Below are 23,426 nucleotides of genomic sequence, written 5' to 3' on the forward strand. Positions count from 1 at the left end.
AATCAAGCAAGTATGGCCCACATGCAGAGATAAAAAGCAATCAATATAAATGCTGTCTGAGGAAGTCCAGATGGTGGATTTAGGAGACAACAACTTTAAATCAGCTATTTAAAATATATTCAAAGAACTAAAGAAAATCTTCTCTAAGGAACTAAAGGAAAATATGAGAACGATTACCTCACCAAATAGAGAATGAGAGAGAAATTAAAAGAAAGAACCAACTAGAAATTATGAAGTTGAAAAATGTATAGTAAGTTAAATGAAAAATTCTCTAGGGAGACCAGGCAGAAGATTTGAATAGGCAGAAGAAAGAATCTTTGGTGAACTTGAAGACCTGTCAATTGAAGTTATCTAGTGTGGGCCTCAAAGATAAAGAATGGAGAAAACTGAACAAATTCTAAAAGATATGTGAAACACCATAAAATGCACCAAAATATACATAATGGAGTACTAAAAGGAGAAGAGAGAGAAAAAGAAAAGTATCTAAAGAATATTTGAAGAATTTATGGCTAAAACTTCTCAAATTTGATTAAAGACATGAATCAAAACATCTGAACTCAACGAACCTTAATTAACTCAATAGATGAGATTTTTAAAAGATCCATTCCTAGACACATCTTAGTCAAACTGTCAAAAGCCAAAGACAGTCTTGAAAACAAGAGATAACTGACTTATCACATGTAAGGGATCACAATAAGATTAACATCTAGTTTCTCATAAGAAACCATGCAAGACAGAAGGCAGAGCAATGACATATTCAAAAATCTGTCCATCAAGACTTCTATATCAAAAAAAAAATTAACCTTTTAAAACGAAGAAAAAATTAAGACATTCTCAGATAAAAACTGAGAGAATTTGTTAGGAGACCTGTCCTACAAAAAAAATAATAATATAACAAAGGAAAAGTATGGACTAGTACAGAAGAAATACCTCTTTTTCTCTAATCTGATTAAAAAAGACAATTGTATCAAGCAATAATTATAAATATTTCTATTGATGGGCATCTAACATGTAATTTGTATTCTGAATCAGTTTAACCAATACTCCCACAATGAAAAAAAAAGAAGTATTTGTCAAAGTTTTTAACAACCCCTGCAAAGGTAACAAGTTCTTTATATTTCTTGCATTCTAAAATGATCCAAAGTGTTGATATCTGAGCTCCAAAGTCAGAAATGCCTATACAATGGTTTTAAAATAATATTTCTTAAAGTGCTGCAGGTGTTCTGATTTTCTGTCAGGATACAGAAACGTTGACCTAAAAATTAAGAGCACAGACTCTGAAACACACTCCTTGGTTTTAAACCCGAGAGAGGTGATGTTCATAGTCCCCTCCTTAAACGCTGTCTGAGGCCTGCCCCAGAGAAAGCAGTGTTGGTATCTATGAAAGCAAGAGGTTCTTGTTGTCTGGCAGGATTCCTGGGAGATGAAGTAGCCTTAGGAGGGAACTATTGAGCTTAGCTTATTTTCTACCAGGTGTATCTGCCTTTCTTTTCTCAAGTTCACTGTCCATTGTGAAGGTTCAGAGTTAAGACCTCAAGCTGCATTTGTCCTGGTTATCTGCTCCTACTGATAATTATAACAACAATGATGGTCAATTGCTAACACTTAATGATCATTTGATGTATTCCAGGCATTCTTCTATGACACAGATACAGCAAGGTCTTGCCATGACCAAGGATAGACTGATATTGAATAAAACAGATGTCAAGAATAAGAACTCAGGGGCTGGGGATGGCGACTCAGTGTTAGCGTGCTTGCCTAGCATGCGTGAGGTCCTGGGTTTGATTCTCAGCAACATATAAAAATAAATAAATAAAAGAAAGGTATTGTGTCCATCTACAACTAAAAATATTTTTTAACAGAATAAGAACCTAGATAGGTGTGGTGACACACACCTGTAATACCGGCTACTTGGGAGGCTGAGACAGGAGGATCACAGGAAGATCACAGGAGACCAGACTTAGCAACTCAATGAGACCCCATCTCAAAAAATTAAAAGGACTGAGTATGTAACTCAGTGGTAGAGCCTCCTTGGATTCAATCCCCAGTACTGGAATAAAAACTTAGTAAGGAGCTAGATGAGCAAAGAGACCAAAGAACCTGAGGGTGTAGGTGAGAATACAAGATAAACAAAATTCTAATTAATATCCCTGAGAGAGATTGAACTCATAATATGAGTGTTTCATACAATGTGAATACATTATTATGAAAAAGAAGCAATTAGAGAACAACAGAGAGTTCTGAGAAAATAACATGGCTGTCTGTCAAAATAAGAAATTCAACAGGATTAAATAGTTGAATGAATATGGCTGAAGCCCAAATCAGTTATCTAGAAAATAAAACAAAAGAAATATCACAGAAACTAAAGGAAAATACTACAAAATGTTGTGTCCTATAGGGTCAATTTAGCAGTTAGAAAATGTATCTACTAGTGGTTTAAGAAGAAAGCAGAATGAAAAGGAATAAAGACATAAAGAAAAAATTTTCCCCAGCAAATTATTTTTCTCTAACTATCTGAAAGATAATCAGAACAAGTACAATGCACTATGGTGCATGATAACAAGACATGAAATTAATACACAACCTCTTCCCAGAAATAATAGCAGAGAATATACTCCCAACTCTCAATATTCTAGGAATTATTTATTTAGGAATTAACCTATAAAATCAATGCAATCATAGTCACAATCAAATCCTAATCATTAATCAACTTCATGAATTTATTCTAAAATTTACTGAAGAGAAAAAGTACTCAAGGTAGCCAAGAAAATCATAAAAAAATAAATAAAATAATGACATTAAAAAGCAGAACTAATTAAAACAGAGTAATGCTGGCTTCAAATTGGGCTGGCAGATTCATAAAATAAGATATCAATAAACAGACCCATGTCTAGCAGAGGAGAACATTTCAAATGTGATAAGAAATACCAAACACTCAAAAACTGGCATCTGAGAAATGCCTACCCTTTTGGAACAAATAAAATTAGAAGTCTTAATGTTATATGTAAAAATAAATTTTGGATCAAAGCAAATACAAAAAGACCTAAACATGAAAGGAGAAACCGTAAATGATTTTTAAATACACAGGAAAATAAATTCAGAATCACAGGGCAAGAGATATTTTAAAGTAAGAAAGAAACCCTAAGGCCCATGAGGAAAAAATAAAACAGATTTTCCAAGAAGAAAAACTAGTATTCCTATATTAAGAAAAAAAAAAGATACCTCATTAAAAATTAAAAGACAACAGATTGGAATAAAATATTAGTCATTTAGAAAAGTATTACTATATTAAGAAATCCCACAAATCAATGAAGCAGTCTTCAGACAAACATGAACATGCATTTCACTTAAGAAATCCAAATAGATAATGAAATCTTACTATTCATTTATCACCTCTATTCTTTGTTCCATTTCTCCTTTACTTCTGCTTTCTTTTAATTAGATACTTTCTATGACTGCATTTTATTTCCCTTATTGATTTCTTAATCAACCCTCTGTTTTGTTTTACTTTGTTTCAGTGGTTAGGTCAGGGTTTATAGTACACATCTTTAACTACCTTCAAGTCATCTTAAACCTTATGCACAGTTTAATAATCTTACAAGGAGTACTTCTATTCCCCTAGTTTTGTATTGTGTTTTTCATACAATTTACTTTTACAAAAGTTATAAACCCCACAATACACTGATGTGTTTTTCTTCCTATTTCTTGCTCTTTGTATGCATTTAGATTTTTGGATCTATGAAGTTCAATTTTGGAGAAAAAATGTCTACAATTTCTTCAAACTCTTTTCTGTTTACTCCACTCCTTTATTCTACACATATTAGACTTGATCAAATTATTCCATACAGTTCAATGGTGCTATTTTTTCTTTTTTCTTTTTTTTTACATTATTTGTTCTCTGTGTGCTTCATTTTGGATAATTCTATTCAATGTCATTTCGAGTTCATTGATCTTTATTTGTCATTTAATCTGCCATTCATCTCATCTAGTGAACTTTTCCTTTCTTACACTGTAGTTTTCATCATTAAAACTTCAAGTGGGTTTTGTATACCTCTATGGGTCTACTTAACATTTGGAACATCTGGATTACAATTAAAATTACTGTTTTATTGTCCTTGTCTGATAATTTTAATGTGTGTTAGCTTTGAATCAGTTTTAATGTATTTATTTTCTTCCAATTTTGGGTCATATTTTTCTACTTCTTTGCATGCCTAGTAATCATCGATTGGATGCCAGACATTGTGCAGTATACTTTTGTATTCCTATAAATATTCTTTGATTGTATTTGAACATTATTAAATTTCATGGAAGTCAATTGATTCTTTTGAACTTGCTATTATTATTTGTTAGGCAGGACTAAAGCAGCATTTAGTTGAGAGCTAATTATTCCCTAGAACTGAGACAAAGTTCTTCTAAATACCATTCTCCATCCAATGCCCTTCAGGTAGTTTGAGGTTTTCCCACTTGGATGGTGGAAAAACCTTGTTTTGTGCTGAAAACTGTTTCCTCTAGTTCTCTCCAATGGTTCTTTCCTGGCTTCACTTTCCTCACATGCAAATGCTGATCAGTATCAGCTAAATATTCACAGGAATCCTTTACAGATCTCCAGAATCCTCTATCTGAGCAAGTGTTCCTTTCTATACTTGGTCTTGCACACTTTAGCCATTTCAAGCTCCTTGATTCTGTCTGGTTTCCTAAACTTAATGGGCAGCCAGGCCCTGCCTGAATCCCTCCTGACTGTGCTACAACTGGAAACTTCTCAGAGCAGTAGGTGGGAGTAATCCAACTCATTATTAATGATCAAGGTGGGAGGAATAAATGGATGGGTCAGACCAGGTTTATTGATATGGGCCCACAGTTAGTTTTTCTGGTTGATTGAAATATAATCCTAAAGGTGGCCTATACCAAGTGAAGTTGAAATGCCAGACTTTTCTTGGTATCCCATAAGGCTTAAAGAGATTACGATATTAGAATGGACTTATCATGGAAGACTTCATCCATCCTGGAGGGACTTGGAGAACACTCTTTTCATCACAACTATGAGAATAAATCTGTGAAAGGGAACCCCTGCAACCAGGAAGAGCTCTGTAGAGACTCCTCTCTACAGATCAGAATTTACATAAGAATGTCTGTGCTATTGTCAAATTAGGAACCCCAAATCCACTGAGGATCATGGGATCCCTGGGCAGCAGGAGTCATGTATTAGCACTTAATCATCAAAGGTCAGGTGATGGATCAGCAAAGCTAAAGCAGCGATCAAAACAGACTACCTCAGAGGTGTTTTTGGTGTTGGCTCCAAGAGACCCTGTCTCCAGTTCACCTCTGATGGGTACACTTTCCTATTTGAGTTGACACAATTTTGTAATAAAAGTAAAAAAAAAGCCAGATTCCAGATTTCTCAAACACTATAACATAAAACGTAAACAATACTAAACACATTGCTAAAACTATATAGTACTCATATTCCTGTAGACCCGTGCTTTTAAAAATAAAAAAAATGTTTTCAATCCCATTGTTATTATTTTCTCAATAGTATTGGTCATTACAAATAATCTAGTGTCCTACTCATTACTAGTTTGTTCAAGTTTTTTTTTAATTATATTAACTGTGTTTTTTTTTTGTTTTTTTTTACTCTCTATTATTGGTACACCAACTATCATAAGGTGTTTTTTCACTGAATCTTTCAAGAAATAATCTTTCCATTATTGGTACACCAGCTATCATAAGATGTTTTTCACTGAATCTTTTCACAGAGCTCTAGATGCTATGATTCCTAACCTGGCATCTAGCACAGTATAGAACCCTCAAAGTTTAATGCAGGGAAGACCGTTTCCTCAATCATAGGAGACACTTAGCACATGTAAAAGGAAAACCACATTAATGTCAAAATACATATTCTTTATTGACATAACTATCTCTAGCTTTCAGCATGTGGAAAGGCTCTTATAGAATGCTATGGTAAAAATAAATATATGTCAGACATTACTACCTAATGTACATATATCACTATATTACCCATGAGATTCTACATTGTGTACAACCACAAGAATGAGAAATTATACTCCACTACGTATAATGTATTAAAGTGCATGCTACTGTCTTATATAACTCACTAAAACAAATTTAAAAATTACTAAATAAATAAATATATGTCACAGCATTTTTCCTCCTTCTTAGCCCTTTCAAATCATGTTCACCAGCCTAGAAAGGTCAGACACTCTCCCCAACGCTGGTCAGACTGCGCTGCTCCTCTCTTCCTCTCTCCTCACAGGGCCTTCTTCCTTCAGCACATCACTTACTCTGGGATGGTAGTTTGCTTCATCCTACTCTATCCAAAAGCTCAGAGTGATGCAAAGGAGGAGATACAGCAGATCTCATGACAAGCTTATGTTGATGAGTCTGTAGAGGAAAGCAGCTGCCATGGGAACCAAAGAAGCACCAATCCCTGCTGTCAGAAGAGCCCATTCATTCTTGCACTCACCCAGCCAACCTCTGCAGGTGTCTGGCATGGCTGTGCAGACTCTGGACTAAGAGGCCCAATGGTGCTTCTTCTAATCATCCAGAGGGACACTCTGCCATCAGAGGGCAACTCACTGTACCCGTCACTGTGGGGGTTGGGAGAAGGAGTCCAGTATGTCCCCCTGGGAATGAACTAGAATGCTCACAGTGGTATCTTCAGTTTATACTTCCAAGAAGATGGGGTGATACCATTAAGGTACAGAATAATCACAGGAGCTAGAGAAAAAAGAATTATTAGAATTGAGACTTCAAGTCATTCTAGCTGTAGGACCTGGGCAAGGTAATTACCTATTTAATTATTCCTTTTCTTATACCACAGGCCTCATACATTGTCCCCAAATCCTCAGTTCTAGTTCCCAGACCCTAGGGAATGACTGAAGAACTTAAAGAAGGGGATTACCATAGTACCACTGACCCTTTACATAGTGCTGTAGTTTGAATATGGTTTAAATATGTTCCCTAAAGTTTCTGTGTTGGACACTTGGTTCTCAGTGTGGAGATGTGGGAGGTGATGGAACCTTTAAGAGATGGGGCCTAGTGGGAGATAATTTGTTCATTGCGGGCAGGCCCTCAGAAGGAATTAGTCTCATGAAGTGAGTTACTTTCCATGAGAATGGGTTGTCATAAAAATAGCAAGACTGGGCCCTCCCTGGTCTCCAACTTCCTGTCTCACAATCTTATCTCTTCTGCATGTACCCTTGCCAGGATGCCATCTCCCATAAGGCCCACCAAGGATGAATAGATAAGACCACCAATCTTGTACCTGGAGTCTCTAAAATTGTGAGCATATTAGCTTTTCACTGTTGTGAGACAAATATCTGACAAGACCAATTTAGAGGAGGAAAACATTATTTGACTCAGTTTCAGAGGGACAGTCCATGGTCAGCTGACTCCATTGCTGAGGGCGAGAGGTACGGTGGAGTAGCATAACAGAGGAGCACTTCTCCATTCACAGCAGCTGGGAAGTAGAGAGAGAAAGGGAAAGGGATTGCAGGCAAGATGAACCCTTCTGGGGCATGCCCCCAGTGAGCTACTTCCTTCAGCCATATGCTACCCAGCCAGTCCATTCAAACTAGGATAGACTGATTGGATTACAGCTCTCATAATCTAGTCATTTCACCTCCTGCACTAACCCAAGAGCTTTTGGGGCATACCTCACATCCAAACCATTAATAGTGAGCTAAATAAGTCTCTTTTCTTTATAGAGTATCCAGGCTCAGACATTTCTTAATGGAAACAGAAAAGAGCCTAAGATAGATGCCAATCACTCTGGGCCTGAGTGTGCCTTTAAGAAGAACCAAACTCTTGGCACAAAGATCTTCAAAAGGCTACTGCAGCATCCTGTAAGAGAAGGTGAGTCTGCCTTAGAACATGTTACTCAAGGAATAAAGATGGCCAATTGTATACATTTAAAGGTAGCAATAAATGGGAGAGCTGTAAAAGAACATGGAAGGGAAAAACAAAAATGGCATGATAATGACTCTCCAGCTTCTAGGGTAGTTGGGCAGCAATGACACCAACTGAGACAGAAAATACTAATGAACAAGACGATGCGTTCTCCAGGAATACAAATCAAGTGATACATAATTAGAGACAAGCTGTGGAGAAGAAAAAGGACATCTATATGGACTTTGGTAGGTTGGAACAAAAAGGTGGATTTTAGAGTCAAAGAGTTCTGAGTTCAAGTCCTGTTTCATTGCATCAAGGCCTGGAGGTCTCTCCCTCTCTTCTCAAAACAGGAAAACCTATTCTTACCAGGACTGCTAGGAAGATAAGGGCACACAGGTCACCCTCAATGAACGACTAGTATCATTATTTATAGTTGTTTTCCTTGTTACTATTCTGGATAGAACCCTGTTGTGATGATTGCTTTCATGTCAACTTGGCGAGGCTATGATCCCCAGATAGCTGGTCAAAAACCAGTTTAGCTATTGCTATGAAGGTATTTTTTTAAAACACAAGATTACATTTAAGGCAACAGACTTTAAACAAAGCAGTTTATCCTCCTTAACATACATGAACTTTATCCAATCAGTTGAAGGCTTTATGAGAAAAAGACTGACCTATTCCAAAGAAGGGGAATCCTACCTCCAACTGAAACTTCAATGCTTCCCTGGGGCTCCAGACTGCCCTGCAGATTTGGACTTGCTAACTTCTATAATCTCATAAGCCAATTCTTAAAACATATCTTAATAGATAGACAGGCAGGCAATAAATAGATTCATCCTATTGGTTATGCTTTCTGGAGAATTCTGACTAATGCATCTGTGTACAATTGGGCCTCTCTATCTATGAGTTCTACATCCACAGATTAGACTAACTGTGGATCAAAAAAAATTTTAATATCCTCTAGAATTTGTATTATATTAGAAATTATAAGTCATCTAGAGATGATTTAGAGCTTACTGTTTGCTTCTATGCAAACAGTATGCCATTTTATATAAGGAACTTGAGCTTCTTTGGATTGTGGTGTCCATGGTGATCCTGGAACTAATTCCCTTCAGATGCCAAGGGAAAACTATGCTGTGAATTTACTTCCTATCTATTGTGAATGCTTTTACGCCTCTTAAAATAAAATTAAGGCCAAAGCTGCCTCAATGGTTGTAGTGCAGAGAATGGTTTTTTGCTAATGAATCAAAAGATTGCACTTTCCTGATTAACAGAGGCAGAAGATTATTCTTGTAATAGAAATAACAAACTACCCACCAAAATTCATACCTTCTCCTTTACAGTATAGGGCTGCCTCTGGAAAGTCCCTGTCCAGAGAGGCATGACTTTCCCAGTCTCTTTTGTAACTGGACAGGGCCTCAGGACAAGTTCTCCCTATGGTATGACATTCAATCAATGAGCATCACTTTGAGGTCAAGGAAATTAAGCAGTAGGCATTCCATCTCCATTCTCATGGCCTCTCACGGCATTGCACAGTACTCCATGAGCCTATAGGAGAAGTCCTCCACCCCAGATGAAGAAACCAGAGTCTCTGCAGCTGTCTATGGAGGAAGCAGCTTCTTATCACAGTGCCCACCCTGGACAGCAGCAGAAGCTAACTTGTGCTGTGTTGAGCCACTGAAAGTGTGTTATAGTTGCTAGTTTTTTCATTACCTCCCTAAGTAGGGCAAAAAAGTCAAGTTAAATGAATGCCTTTTTCTCATGGAGAAAAATAAATCAATGAGAGGTTAATGTGAGGACTTTCCAGGGAGAAACTGGTCCTGCACTGATCACCAGGACTGAGGAACAAGTACTTGGAACCCTCTGCTCAAGCAGAGCTAGCTGCTACTATGTCCCCCCTCCTAGAATGAAGCCTCCAAACCCTACCCTACTCCTCTGGCTTCCCAGGACACACTTGAGTCATGTCCATAAGGAGTCCTAATTCCCCTTCAGTTATAAACTACGTGACCTATATGGTAAAATTCCCAGACCTGTGAGCATCCTGGAGCCAGGGTTGGGGGCAGCTGGGTGTTGAATGCCATTCTACTCTTATTTTTCTGTCCACACACCCATCTCCTTAGGAAGATATTTTTTCTTTGTAATATGACTGTCTTTGGAGGACTTAATCTCTCTGCACCATGGGGGTGTGTAGAGAGGAATGGGGCAAGCTATCCCTTTGTCACTGAAAGCAGCACAGAAGTCACCACACAGCACAAAGATGTCATCCACGGTCATCAGCATGTTCAGTGCCATACTATTCTGCATTGAGTGGACTTGTTTGTTTCTTAATAACTTTATTTTATTTATTTTATTTTTTATATGGTGCTGGGGATTGAACCCAGTGCCTCACATGTGCTAGGCAAGTGCTCTACCACTGAGCCACAACTCTAGCCCAAGAGTGGGCTTCTTGACCCACAAGCTGAGACTTCTTTAAAATAATCCAGCCAGGAGGGGTCAGCAGTAAGGGCAGGGGAATGAGAGAATGCAGGTGAATAAAACAGGACAGATGTTCATATTTACTAAAGCTGGATGAAAGGTATACAGGGGTTCATTATACCAGGTTATCTATTTTGTGCATGTTTGGAAACTTCCATATAAAAAACTTTTTTTTTTCTAGTACTGGGAATGGAAATCCATGCTAGGCAAGCACTCTACCACTGAGCTACATCCCCAGTCCTTATTTTAAATTTCACTTTGAGACAGAGTCTTTCTAAATTACCCAGGTTGGCCTTGAACTTGGGATCCTCCTGCCTCCATCTCTTCCATAGTTGGAATTACAAGTGTGCTCCATCTTGCCTGGATACAATGCAATTTTTAAAAGGAAATTTCTCATATGAGCTGAGCTACAGTGGAAGAGGAAGTTCAACTGAATTCAACACCATCCATCTCTTCCCTGATACCTTTTCAGGATGTCATGATTACTCAGATGGAGGAGGAGGTGTCTTCCACAAATAAATTTGTTTTATTTTTTCCTATGTCCATTAATATTTAGTACGTCATTATCTCCAAATCCAATCACTTAAAAACTAGGTTCTAAATAATTTATTAATACAAAAGAAGAAAGCTGTCATGCTGTCTTTTTCATTACCCATCAAAATCAGAAAATCTCTGCTTCTAGTTCTGACATGGACACGTCAATATATTAATGCGTACACTGAGAAGACCAGCCATACGATCGATAGACACAAATATGCTTGGGGTACTTTTCAGAGGGAAAAAAAAAAAAAAAATCCTCTTCCTTCCATCTCCCATGTGGCCCACTCCTCAGCACCATGCCCCAGCAATTCTTCTATTCAAATAAGTGTCATTATTTTACTCTCAGAATTTTATATCTCCAAAGCACACTAAAAAGCTTAACATTTCTTGAACTCTAATAAAGCATGTGCTGTTTGTGTGATCCTATGTAAGCATATGTATATGCATAAGCAGGTCTTTGGGTTTAGAGAAAATGCTTGCATCCACACTTTCAAAATGTCTTTGTTCAAGGTATGTCCTTAAGGAAGGGCACCAAAAGAAAACAAACAGAGGATGTATGTGATACGAGCATCTTAGGAAAATCCCCAAGGAAAACTCAGAAGTGCAATGTGTAAAATGCACAATGGTTCTCCCTGACCAGCCTACTACATGCAGTGGTTACATTTTTTATAAATACCTGCATCTCACTTTATGCCAAGACACTGGAATTCTCTTTGCCTTTGCCTGTGCCTTGCTCACCCCTCTGCAGGGAGAGCCCTGTCCAAGACCACCGGGAGATCCAGATGCCACTTACCACAAGGGAGAGAGGCCTCTTCCAGGAGACAACGCCAATGAGTCCCGACAGCAGCACCTGAAAGGAGAGATGGTGCACCCATGTTAGACACTTAAAAAACAATCAAACCAGCCCCAATGATCCACCAGGCAGAGGGTGTGTAGAATCTTGTGCAACACAGGAACAGGGTTACAATGATCTGTGTTTTCCCTCCAGATGTTCATGAAAGGCACAGGTCACTAAGATGTCATAGAATAGGCTGTAGCATGCAGTACACTAGGTGACCCAAGAGTGATGGGCTTCCTGAAAGATCTTCTACCAGGCTGCTGAGTCCACCCTGGTCCTCTAAAGTTATTTATGTGACCTTTAAATAACAGAGAGAAGTGGAAACATTATTGGGGTAAAGGCCATACTTACCCCACTCACCTGTCATTCTGCTGCATGCCATGGCTGCCCTGGTCCCTAACTCTGAGCAACTACTTCCTTCCCAGGCCAAGGCCTGACCCCATCCTTGTCCCAGGTCCCAGTGAGCACTCTTCCCTGTTGTCCTTATCACATGGATATGATAACCACTACCCAGCCCTTGGTCCAGGTCCAGGCCTACCTTTCTCCCAAGCTCACTCTCCCTGAGGCAGACACTGACTCTGATCCCCACATTCCTGGTGTCCTTGTGTCCAGGAATACCTAGTGGACCATTGAGAGACAGTCACTTCCCACACATTAACATCCAGTTTCCATCCTCACAACTTAGCAGAAACTCTTCTTCCCAAAGTCACCTGAGAGGTCACTGGATGAATCAGATAAAGTGCAGTTCCACCTTGGTCATTGCAGAGCTAACAGTGTCTTCCAGTGTGGGGCCCTTTCTCCTCCAGGCTCCTGTAGTTCCTGCTCACCTGATGTTCTTCCCACTTCTTTGGCTGCTCATCTCCTTGGCTTTCCTCCATGGTCCTCTGCCCTCTCCCAGATCCCAAAGAGCTTCCTCCTGTGAGTCCTTTGTTTCTTCTCCCCAATGCTGGGGAGCTGAGTACACCTAGCTACTGTGTAAGTCTCCTGAAATGCCATCTGCAGCTTGCCCTGCAGCCCAGATCTATGCCCTGACCACTGTGTACATCACACTGTCCATGGCCTCTGATTTTGGTGCCTGTTGCTCTCAGTTTTAACACGTTCAGAAATGCATCTGCATTCCCCACCTCCCAGACCCAGTGGTACTTTTATAGTCTCAACATTCCACAATAGCACTCCTCCTTACTGGGCACTCAAGTCCATATCCTGAGACTTTTCCCTCTCCCACACCACCAATCCCATATTCAACCAGATCCAGGGAGTGGCAGGAGGCTGTGGCTCATTCTTCAATATGGCAATGTTAGGAGGTCACACTATAAGTAAGGTATATAGTTATGAAGTCTCTGGGAAGATGAATTGCTCACACTTGCCACACAGGGCAGGGGCCAGGTGGTCTGGCACTGCATTTCCCCTTGGATTCCATAAAGACAAATCAGACTTCTAAGGAGCATGTATGTTACTCACAGATCCACAAGGTCCCTTTGATCACAGACTACAGGTAACCCCTGACTGCTTTTACAGTGGATTATACCAGGCCTTAAACCCAATAGGCTCTACTCAGTGCACACAAATCCTCCAAACACAGTTATTTACAACAATTCTCCATTTTGCAAGTCTCTTTCTAGGATTCAGTCTCCCTTCCTTATAGTACAACACTAGGGAAACCCTTCTCTCAAATCCCCCCATATGTCTCTGTAGATGAGTGTCACTAATTCTTCTTCCAAATGCCTCAAATATCTCTCTTGACTTCTGAATCCAATTCTTGAACATTCACAACAGCCTCTCTGAGGCCAGCTTCATCACCCTCAGAAGACCACTTCACAGTCCCCAAGTCACTTTATAATCACACTACACAGTTATTTCTCAAACAGATGTCTTCCTAAAACTCTCACCATGGTCTAAGGTAAAACATTTCAGAAAGGTTTATTTGGAGCTGGGGATGTAGCTCAGTAGTAGATGACTTTCCTACCATGTGCAAGGTCCTGGGTTTGAGCCTCTGAACTGAAAAAAAAGCAGGGGACAGAAAGGTTTATTTGGGCTCCTGGTTTTGGAGGTTCCAGTCAGTGGCTGGTTGGCCCCATTGCTCTGGGGTAGCATATCATGGTGAATTTGTGTGGTGGAGCAGAGTCACTCACCTCATGGCCAAGAAGCAACACAGGGAAGAAGGGGTTAAGATCCCACAATCACCTTCAAAGGCATGCCCTCCAATGACCTAACTTCCTCCCACTAGGCCCCCCCTCTCAAAGGCTCCACCTCCTACTGATATTGCCAACCCAGGGACCAATCCTTCAGTACATGGATTTGTGGAGGCTATTTAAGTTTGAAAACCATAGCATACACTGATATTCCCAGAGTCAGACACTGGCTTATTGTTCTCCAATAGCCACTTTCTATCAATACTTTCCCAGAGAGAATAGACATCCTTGCCCCTTCAATACAAAAACATTGGCATCAAATCTAAGTAGAGACGACTACATCAAAGGCTTGTAGGAAGCTTTTCAAAGTCCAGGTGCTGGAATGCTTCCTCTTTCAGGACACCTGCTCTGGCCTACTTGAGACTCAGGAGAGTGGAACATATCCCTCAGAGCCATGCTAGAAAAGAAATTCAGAGCCACTACTCTGAAACTGTTTAGTTTTAGTTTGAACTAGCTTTGCTCAGTGCCCATTACAAGGGAGGATTATGTTGCACATTCTGATATGAAGGTTTATTTTGTAACACTCCAGTGAAGAAAAGGGTCAGGAATTTAATTAGCCATGAAATTACCATAGTGAAACCTTTGTACCACTTAATTTATCAGTTTTATTATTCAAAGTCTACAAAAAATATGGGACTTTACAAAAAATATGGGGAACCTGAAGAGTTGGAGAAGGCTATCATATAAATAAATAGCTGGGAAAGACAAGCCAAAGAGAGTGGTCAAGCATGATGTTGCTCACAGAGAAGCAGCTTACTTTTCAAGCACTTCATGTTTTATTAGAACACCATGTCACTCTTTTCTCCCCTTCCCCATCCAATAGAGGAAGAGATAAAATTAGAATTGAGAAAGAACTTCCTGCTGTTGAGGGCGATGAAAAGGGATACTAGACTACCAGGAAGCAATGACATCATAGAGCCAACAACTGTTTCCATTTGATAAGTACTGCTGCCTACACACAGAGAGCGGGAATAAATTAGCTCTTCTGTCTTGTCCTCTAACACTAAAAAGTTCTTTCACTGCCTAATATCAAGAATTTTCTTCAGATCATCAGATCTAGTTCAAAGGCAAATGGTAGGGCAAAATTTTAGAGAGGGAAGCAAGTCCAGGATGCAGAGTGAAATGCCAATTAAATTACTTTCTCAAAGCATCCGGCAGGTGTGTCTAATGTTACTGTGCTACCAATTTACCACAAGAATCCAGTGTTCACTACATCTCTGAGGAAAGAATCATTGTTGAAAAAATAGAGCGAATAATAGTCTGAGCTGCCCAGGTTGAAAGAAGTCCAGTGCATTCCATCCCCAAGACTCTTTGCATTGCTGCTCTATGGGTGTGTGTAATTTTTCCTTCAGCCTCATTGAGCAACTGACCCCTCTCTTTGCTCTACTTACATGTTTTGTTTATTTGTGCCTTTCTTTGTCTGGGTTCACTGGAGCCACATGATAAGGCTCACTCAGGTGGGCAGTCTTCAGCCTTCTGTCACCTCCTCTAGGGAACAGATTCTTCACCACACCTACTCTATCTATGGCTCTGCCTCTGGCCTTTGGAACAATAATACCCTCCTTACAATGCCCTCCCACCAACCTTTCACTTTCAGTGTGTGGTCTGGATGCTCTCCACACCCTTTCCTCCTGTGGGGCTGCATCAATACTTCAAACTCATAACACCCCTGAGGAAAGTCACCTTTCTTAACCTACTTCCCCCATTATAGAAAAAGACCTGTCTAGAGATTTTCTTCTCCACTTACGAAGTAGTAGACATATAAATGAATAACAAAGATAGATAGTTCCATGAAAGAAAAAAAAATTAATGTTAAAATATTTAATTATATTCTAGTAACTCACGAATCAAAAGAAAGTCAAAGATGATATATACCACAGTGTGCTATACTGCATGCATCTTGCTTTGAAACAATAAATGCATTTGAAGTTACTCATCAGTGCTGTCCTGCCCTGTGAGATGTCACCTTCTCACAGCACTATTTATTCTGAAATTAGAGTAATTAATAGACTTAACACTGGATTTTGTCATTGTATGATTTAACAAAATAGGATATTACCACTATAACACAATTTAAAATATTTTGATTTTTAAAATTTCAAAATAATTGGGTTGCCTTTGTAATCCTATGCATTTTTATTTCATGATTTAAAAGACCTTATTCTGACAAAGAGCCCACAGGCTTCACTATATTGCTTTTCTAAAAGATATGAAGCTCTGATTTGGAAATTTTGTCACTGCAGCTCTTTTGCTGATAAACTCTCATTTTTGTTAATCTGTAAAGGTCTTAATTTACCCTTATGGACTGAAAAACAATTTGACTGAGAACGCAATTCTTTAGTTGACAATTTGAAAATATTATTCCACTGTCTGCAGGCTTCCATTGTTGCAATTGAGAAGTCTGTTACCTTTTAACTATTACTCTTAAAAAAAATTTTTAGTTGCAGATGGACATAATACATTTATTTGGTTTATTTAGCTTTATGCAGTGCTGGGGATTGAACCTGGTGCCTCACATGTGCTAGGCAAACACTCTACCACTGAGCCACAACCCCAGTCCCTAACTATTATTCTTTAAAGAGAGTCATTGATCTTAATCTAAAATATTTAAAATTGCCTCCTTGCCTTTGGAATATTGAATTTTTGCATGATATATGTGACATAGTATTTCTTTTTCCTTATCCTCTTTTGGAAGTATTTTGCTTCTGAATCTGTGAATTTTCATTTTTTCTTTAGGTCTGTAGGCTATTTTATAATCAGTATCTCTTCAATTATTGTCACTTTTTGATTTTCTCTGCAAGGACTCTAACACGATGTCTTGGTTCTTTACATAGCATGTTTTAAATCTCTTAGTTTTTCTTTCATCTATTCTATAGACATATTATTAAGTATTTCATTCTGGATATTTTCTTCAGGTATATCTTCTAGATCTCCAATTGTCTGTGTACCACATCTAATATTTGTTGAACTGCATAATTGTATTTGTTCAGAAAATATCAATAACTATATCTTATGTACTAGAAGTTCTACTTTTATTTCTTTACCAAGTATAACTATTTGTTTCATATTATTTTCTTGTTGCAAGCTCAGCTTTATGATTATTGATAACTACTGTTTTAGTCAGCTTTTTTCTCACTGTGACCAAAACACCTGACAAGAACAACATTAAGGAGGGAAAGTTTATTTCTTGTTCATGGCTCCAGAGATCTTAGTTCATAGAAGGGCAACTCCATAGTTCTGAACCTAAGGTAGAATTATCATGACAGAAGGATGTGGAGAAGGAAAACAGCTCATGACATGGAAATCAAGAAGTAGAGAACTCAGTTTACAAGGAACAAAATAAATCCCAAATGCATACTCCAGTTACATACCTCCTCCAGCCATACCCTATCTGTTCCAGTTACCATTCAGTTAATTCCTATCAGTGGATGGATGAGTCCACTGATTGGGTTATAATTCTCATCATCTAATCATTTTACCTCCAAACCTTCTTGCATTGTCTCATACATGAGCTTTTGGGGGACATCTCATATCTAAACTATAACAACTACTTTAAATACTTCATGCACAGATGTTCTTGATTCTAAGAAGTGTAGTCCAAATTGCAGAAGTTAATCCATCCCTTTGCTACCACTGATTATCATTCATTGTATCTTGCTTGCTTTGATGCTTGCATGCTTGGAAGTAATTGGTTGCAAACACATCGCTTAATCAGTTAGGTTCTGTGAACCCAAGTTAAAGAAATTTGCTCTGGAGAGGTACAGCTCTTCTAGTAATAGGATTTGGAAATATCATGATTCATGAAGGTCTCAGTTCATGATACAAAGCAGAAATCATATGCCAACTCTGTCCCTCACACATTTTCTGAGGGCAGAAGGCTTAGTATTAGTGTTACAGGAAGATTCACACTCAGAGACACTCCCTTCGCCAGCGTGTGCTGTCTGACCTTGTACCTGTCATGCTGACTCCAATCATCTGCTACTCTAACCTCAGTTCATTTCTTTGTTCATTTCTTTGTTTGGAAGGGGGATGGGGGACTTTGCAGACCACCATGCCTCAAGGAGTATATCATTTGAAGGATATAGCTGTTCTATAGAAGAAACCTCCCTCAAAGCACCCAGTTACCCCAAATGCCAGAATCAAAAGCAAGTACCTGATTCCTGCTGTTTTTCATGGCCTTATACGTATACTAATGGAGGGATGACTAGAAGCCACTTTTTAAAAATTGAGAAATATGCAACTTATCAAAATAACAAACTTCATTTAGTTGTATTTAATATCACATGCATTAATCTCTAGGATATATAAACAGAAAATATAAATAAAAACACTAGGCCATTTTGAGATAAGAGCCAGGCCCCATAGGACTCCTGGCCGGACTAACTGAGCCCCGTCTCCACCAGGACCCCCAGAACGATAGATTGCACCTTAACACCAGGACCCCCAGGCTGACCGATTGCACCCTGCCCCCAGGATCCCGCAACCAGACCGACCACACCCCACCTCCAGGACCCCTGCCTGACCAACCGCACCCCGCCTCCAGGACCTCCAGCTAATCACGCTCACACTCCAGGGCTGCAGCTCCCCATTTGAAAACACATTTGAAAGCCATAGCAGCCATTTTGGATAATCCTGGAAGCTATATCTTCCATCTGCAGGTGGGGCAAATCCCTTCTTGAGCCACCTGCTAGAGACTGGAAGCTCATTGTAAGGTACCTCTCATGCATCAGGCTACTGAAGACTGGGAGGTTTGAATACTATATAACTTTTATAGTGTAGATTTTCTTTTTTCTCCTTATTGAAAAATTTTAAGTTTTTATTTCTTTACTTTTCTTGCTCTCTTTTTCTTTTGTTTACCTGTTCCCTCAGAGTCTGTTTCTCCCTTTTCACATGCTAACAACCAACTTCTTTTGATTACACTCTCACTCTTTCTGTTATCTAGAACTTCCATATATTCTTTTCTTATCCCATTAACAGCTACATCCTACACTCCTCTGCATCCTCTTTGTCCTCCATTAGAAACTGCAGACCTTATTGCAAATCTGTTTGTTATACTGTAGATAATAATTGAATTCATTCTGTTTATTATGACAATATTGTTAACGTCCTCATAGGGGCTATTTGGTTTAGGGTTGCATACTGTCTGAACTGGGCACTGCTAATATTGATCTCCCCCTTAAAGAAAAGGTTTTGGAAACCTATAGGGTCACTATAAGCCTATAGGGGGGAAACTGCAATACCCCAGATCTGCACTGCTAGAGGGAAAGATACATGAACAACATGAAAAAACAAGGGAAGAAAATGATCCAAACAAATCTGGATTCTATATTAATAGAATCCAGTGACAGTATGGTAGAAGAAATGTCAGAAAAGGACTTCAGATTATATATACATGATTAAGATGATTTGTGAAGCAAAGGATGAGTTAAGAGAGCACATGCAGGCAATGAATGATCATACCAATAAGCAGTTGAAAGAGCAACTGCAGGAAGCAAAAGATCATTTCAACAAAGAGATAGAGATTCTCAAAAAAAAAAAAAAAAATGGAAATCCTTGAAGTGAAGGAAACAGTAATCCAAATAAAAAACTCAATGGAAGCATCACCAACAGATTAGATCACTTGGAAGAAAGAACCTCAGACAATGAAGACAAAATATTTATTCTTGAAAATAAAGTTGCCCAAACAGAGAAGATGGTAAGAAATCATGAAAGGAACCTCCAAGAACTATGGGACATCATGAAAAGACCAAATTTAAGAATTATTGGGATTGAGGAAGGCACAGGGATACAAACCAAGGAATGAACAACCTATTCAATGAAATATCAGAAAATTTCCCAAGGCTGAAGAATGAAATGGAAAATCAAATACAAGAGGTTTATAGAACACCAGATGCACAAAATCACAACAGATCCACACCAAGGCACATTATAATGAAAATGCCTACAAAATAAAGATAGGATTTTGAAGGCTGTGAGAGAAAAGCATCAGATTACATATAGGGGGATACCAATATGGATATCATCAGATTTCTCAGCCCAGACTCTAAAAGTTAGAAGGGCTTGGAACAACATATTTCAAACTCTGAAAGAATCCTATACCCAGCAAAACCAACCTTCAGATTTGAAGATGAAATAAAATCCTTCCATGATAAACAAAAGTTAAAAAAATTTACAAATAGAAAGCCTGTGCTACAGAATATTCTCAACAAAATACTCCATGAGGAGGAAATGAAAAACAACTACAGGTGAGCAAAGGGAGAAACTACCTTAAAGAAAAATCCATTCAAAGGAGAAACCAAGCCAAGTTAAAAACCAAAAATAAGCCCAAATGACTAGGAATACAAATCATATCTCAATAATAACCCTGAACATGAATGGCCTAAACTCATCAATCAAAAGACATAGACTGGCAGAATGGATTAAAAAGAAACCTTAAAACCAAATAAGTAAATAAATAAATAACCCAATGAATAAATTGGCTAAAGAACCGAACAGTAACTTCACAGAAGAAACAATTGATCAACAAATACATGAAAAAATATTCAACATCTCTAGCAATTAGAGAAATGCAAATCAAAACTAAGATTTCATCTCACTACAATCAGAATGGCAATTATCAATACAATAAATGTTGGTGAGGATGTGGGGGAAAAGGTACACTCACACATTACTGGTGGGAATGCAAATTGGTGCAACCATTATGAAAAGCAGTATGGAGATTCCTCAGAAAATTTGGAATGGAACCACGATTTGCCCCAACTATCCCACTCCTTAGTTTATACTCAAAGGACTTAAAATCAGCATACTACAGTGATGCAGTAACATCAATGGTTATAGCACCTCAATTCACAATAGCTAAACTATGGAACCAACTTAGGTGTCCTTCAATAGATGATGAAGGATAAAGAAAATATGATATATATACATATGTATATATATATATATATATGATGGAATATTACTCAGCTTTAAAGAAGAATGAAATTATGGCTTTTGCTGGTAAATAGATGGAGTTGGAGAATACCATGCTAAGTGAAATAAGCCAAACCCAAAAAACTAAAGGTCAAATGATTTCTCTGATATGAAGTGCTAATTCACAATAAGTGGGGATGGGGTGCTAGGAAAGAACAGAGTTACTTTAGATTAGGTAGAGGGGAGTGAAGGGAGGGGAAGGGGCATAGGGAAAGGAAGGACAGTAAAGTGAAACAGACATTATTACCTCATATACATATATGACTGCATGACTGATGTGATCCTATAACATGTAAAATCAGAAAAATGAGAGATTATGCTCCATTTATGTATGATTTATCAAAATTCATAAATACACTCTACTGTCATGTATAACTAATCAGAATAAGCTTAAAAATTAAAAAAATAAAATAAATAATAAAATCATTCTTCATCAATTCAAAAACATTCCATATATTTTATTATTTACTTAGTCTTTTATCCCTAGCAACAGTTATTTCTCAAATCATATTAGTTCCAAAGAAATAAAGTGTTATACCAAATAATTCTATCCCTCCATTTTTCCCCTGGAAAATAATCTTTTCTTGCATCCAAGACTTTTCAAATGTATTAGCTTTTTCACATACTAGCAAGAAATCACAAGGAAGCCAAAGTCTCACTCACCAAAGTAAAGGAGAAAGAGAAAAGAAAATTCTATCCAAGAATTAACATCAGATAGATGTATAAGATCTGTAAAAACATAACCACAAAATTCTCCATTTATGTATAATAAGTCAAAGTACATCCTATTGTCATGTATATCTAAAAAAAATAAATGTAAGATTTTTTAAAAGAAACTATTGAGGGATAGAAAAGATACACAATTTTTTATAGACCTAAGTACCATGTCCCTAATCAAGAAAACTTACTACAATAAAAATATTAATTTTTCTATGTTTATAATTCTCAATCAAAATTCCAGTGGGATTGTTTGAAGGTTGACAAAATGGTTCAAACATTTTTTAATTGCCAGAAACAAAAGCATTTTGGAACACAATATTTTAAAGTGGCTCAAGAACAGATAGATAACAGGAACAGACATAATGCACAGAAAGAGAAAAAAGTTTATATTAGTTTTAAGTTTTATATATATATATATATATATATTTTTTTTTTTTTTTTTTTTTCAGATGACGGTTTTTATTTAAGCACACAAAAAACGTGCCCATGAACTGTCTATTCGTTTTCTTCCCTGCGCAGCCTGGCCTTGGGATTGGTGACTCTGATGGCAGTTGGGCTGCTCCTTCCAGGATGGCTTTGCGGTTCTTGGAGGAAACGCTGAGAGCAATCTCAGCACACATGAGTAGCACTTCCGGCTCCTTGATGTTGTGGAACTTCCTTGACCAGGAACTTCCCGGAAGCCGCTGGGCAGCACGTGCTTTGTCTTCTTGTTGCTCCCACTACCAATAATGGGCATCAAGATCTGGTCCTTGAATCTTCTCCGCACCCTGTTGGCAATTCCTCTGGGTTTCCGCCAGTGGCGTTTAATTTTGACATATCAGTCTGACTGGTGCGGGATGAACTTCTTGGTCCTCTTCTTGATTATTTTGGGCTTCACAAGAAGTCTGAAGGCAGCCACCTCCGTAGGCAGCGAAGGCAGTGCAGAGGAAAAGAGAGGAAGGCGGCGCCAAGGGCTGATGGGACGTCTTAAATTATATTTTAAATACTTACTCCCCACCTTCCTCTCCCACTCCAGACCTCTTTGACCCTCATTCTACTTCCTCTTCCTAAGAATATGACAACTCTAGTTACTTCATATAAGTGGAATAACAGTATGTGTCCTTTGTGACTAGTTTATTTCACTTAGAATAATGTCTTCAAAGTTCATCTATATTGTAGCAAGGTTAAAATTTTCTCCCTTTTTAAAAAGGCTGAATAATATTCCATAATATGTACATATCACATTTTGTTTATCTCATCACCAGTTAATGATTACTTCAATTGCTTCCACCTTTTGGCTTATGTGAATAATGCTGCTATGAACATGGGTGTGCAAATATTTCTTCCAGTCCCTTCTTCTAATTCCTTTGTATATAGGACAAGAAGTGGAACTGCTGGATCATATGGTAATTCTGCTTATTATTTTTGAGGGAATTTCCTACTGTTTTCCAGAATGGATCTGCCATTTTATGGTCCCAGCAAGAGTGCACACGTGTTCCAATTTCTCTTAACACTTGCTTTCTGTGTTTTGTTCACTTGTTTTTTTGTTTTTTTTTGTTTTTTTTAAATAGCCATCCTAATGGACAGGAAGTGATATATCATTGTGGTTTCAAATTGCATTTCCCTTATGATCAATCATCTACTGTTTCAGAAAATTTCAAATAAACAAAGTATTATTACTGTAGTCACTATGCTGAACTTTAGTGCTCCAAAACATATCCATCTTATAACTAAGAACATATATCTTTTGAGTAGCATCTACTCTTTCCCATCACTGCACAGTCCTTGGTAACAAATCCCTC

At 38.2% G+C, this 23,426-nt stretch overlaps 1 protein-coding gene across 1 annotated transcript in view; it reads right to left on the reverse strand.

Annotated features, from left to right (window-relative positions):
- Positions 1 to 23,426, reverse strand: part of ENTREP2 (endosomal transmembrane epsin interactor 2) — a 490,869-nt gene that overhangs the window by 253,301 nt on the left and 214,142 nt on the right. Inside the window, 1 exon segment of the mRNA XM_079122168.1 lies at positions 11,717 to 11,773. Within this exon segment, the coding sequence (XP_078978294.1) occupies positions 11,717 to 11,773 (57 nt within the window).

This window comes from Sciurus vulgaris (assembly GCF_902686455.1).
Source record: "Sciurus vulgaris genome assembly, chromosome: 2".
In the NCBI taxonomy this organism is placed as follows: Eukaryota; Metazoa; Chordata; class Mammalia; order Rodentia; family Sciuridae; genus Sciurus; species Sciurus vulgaris.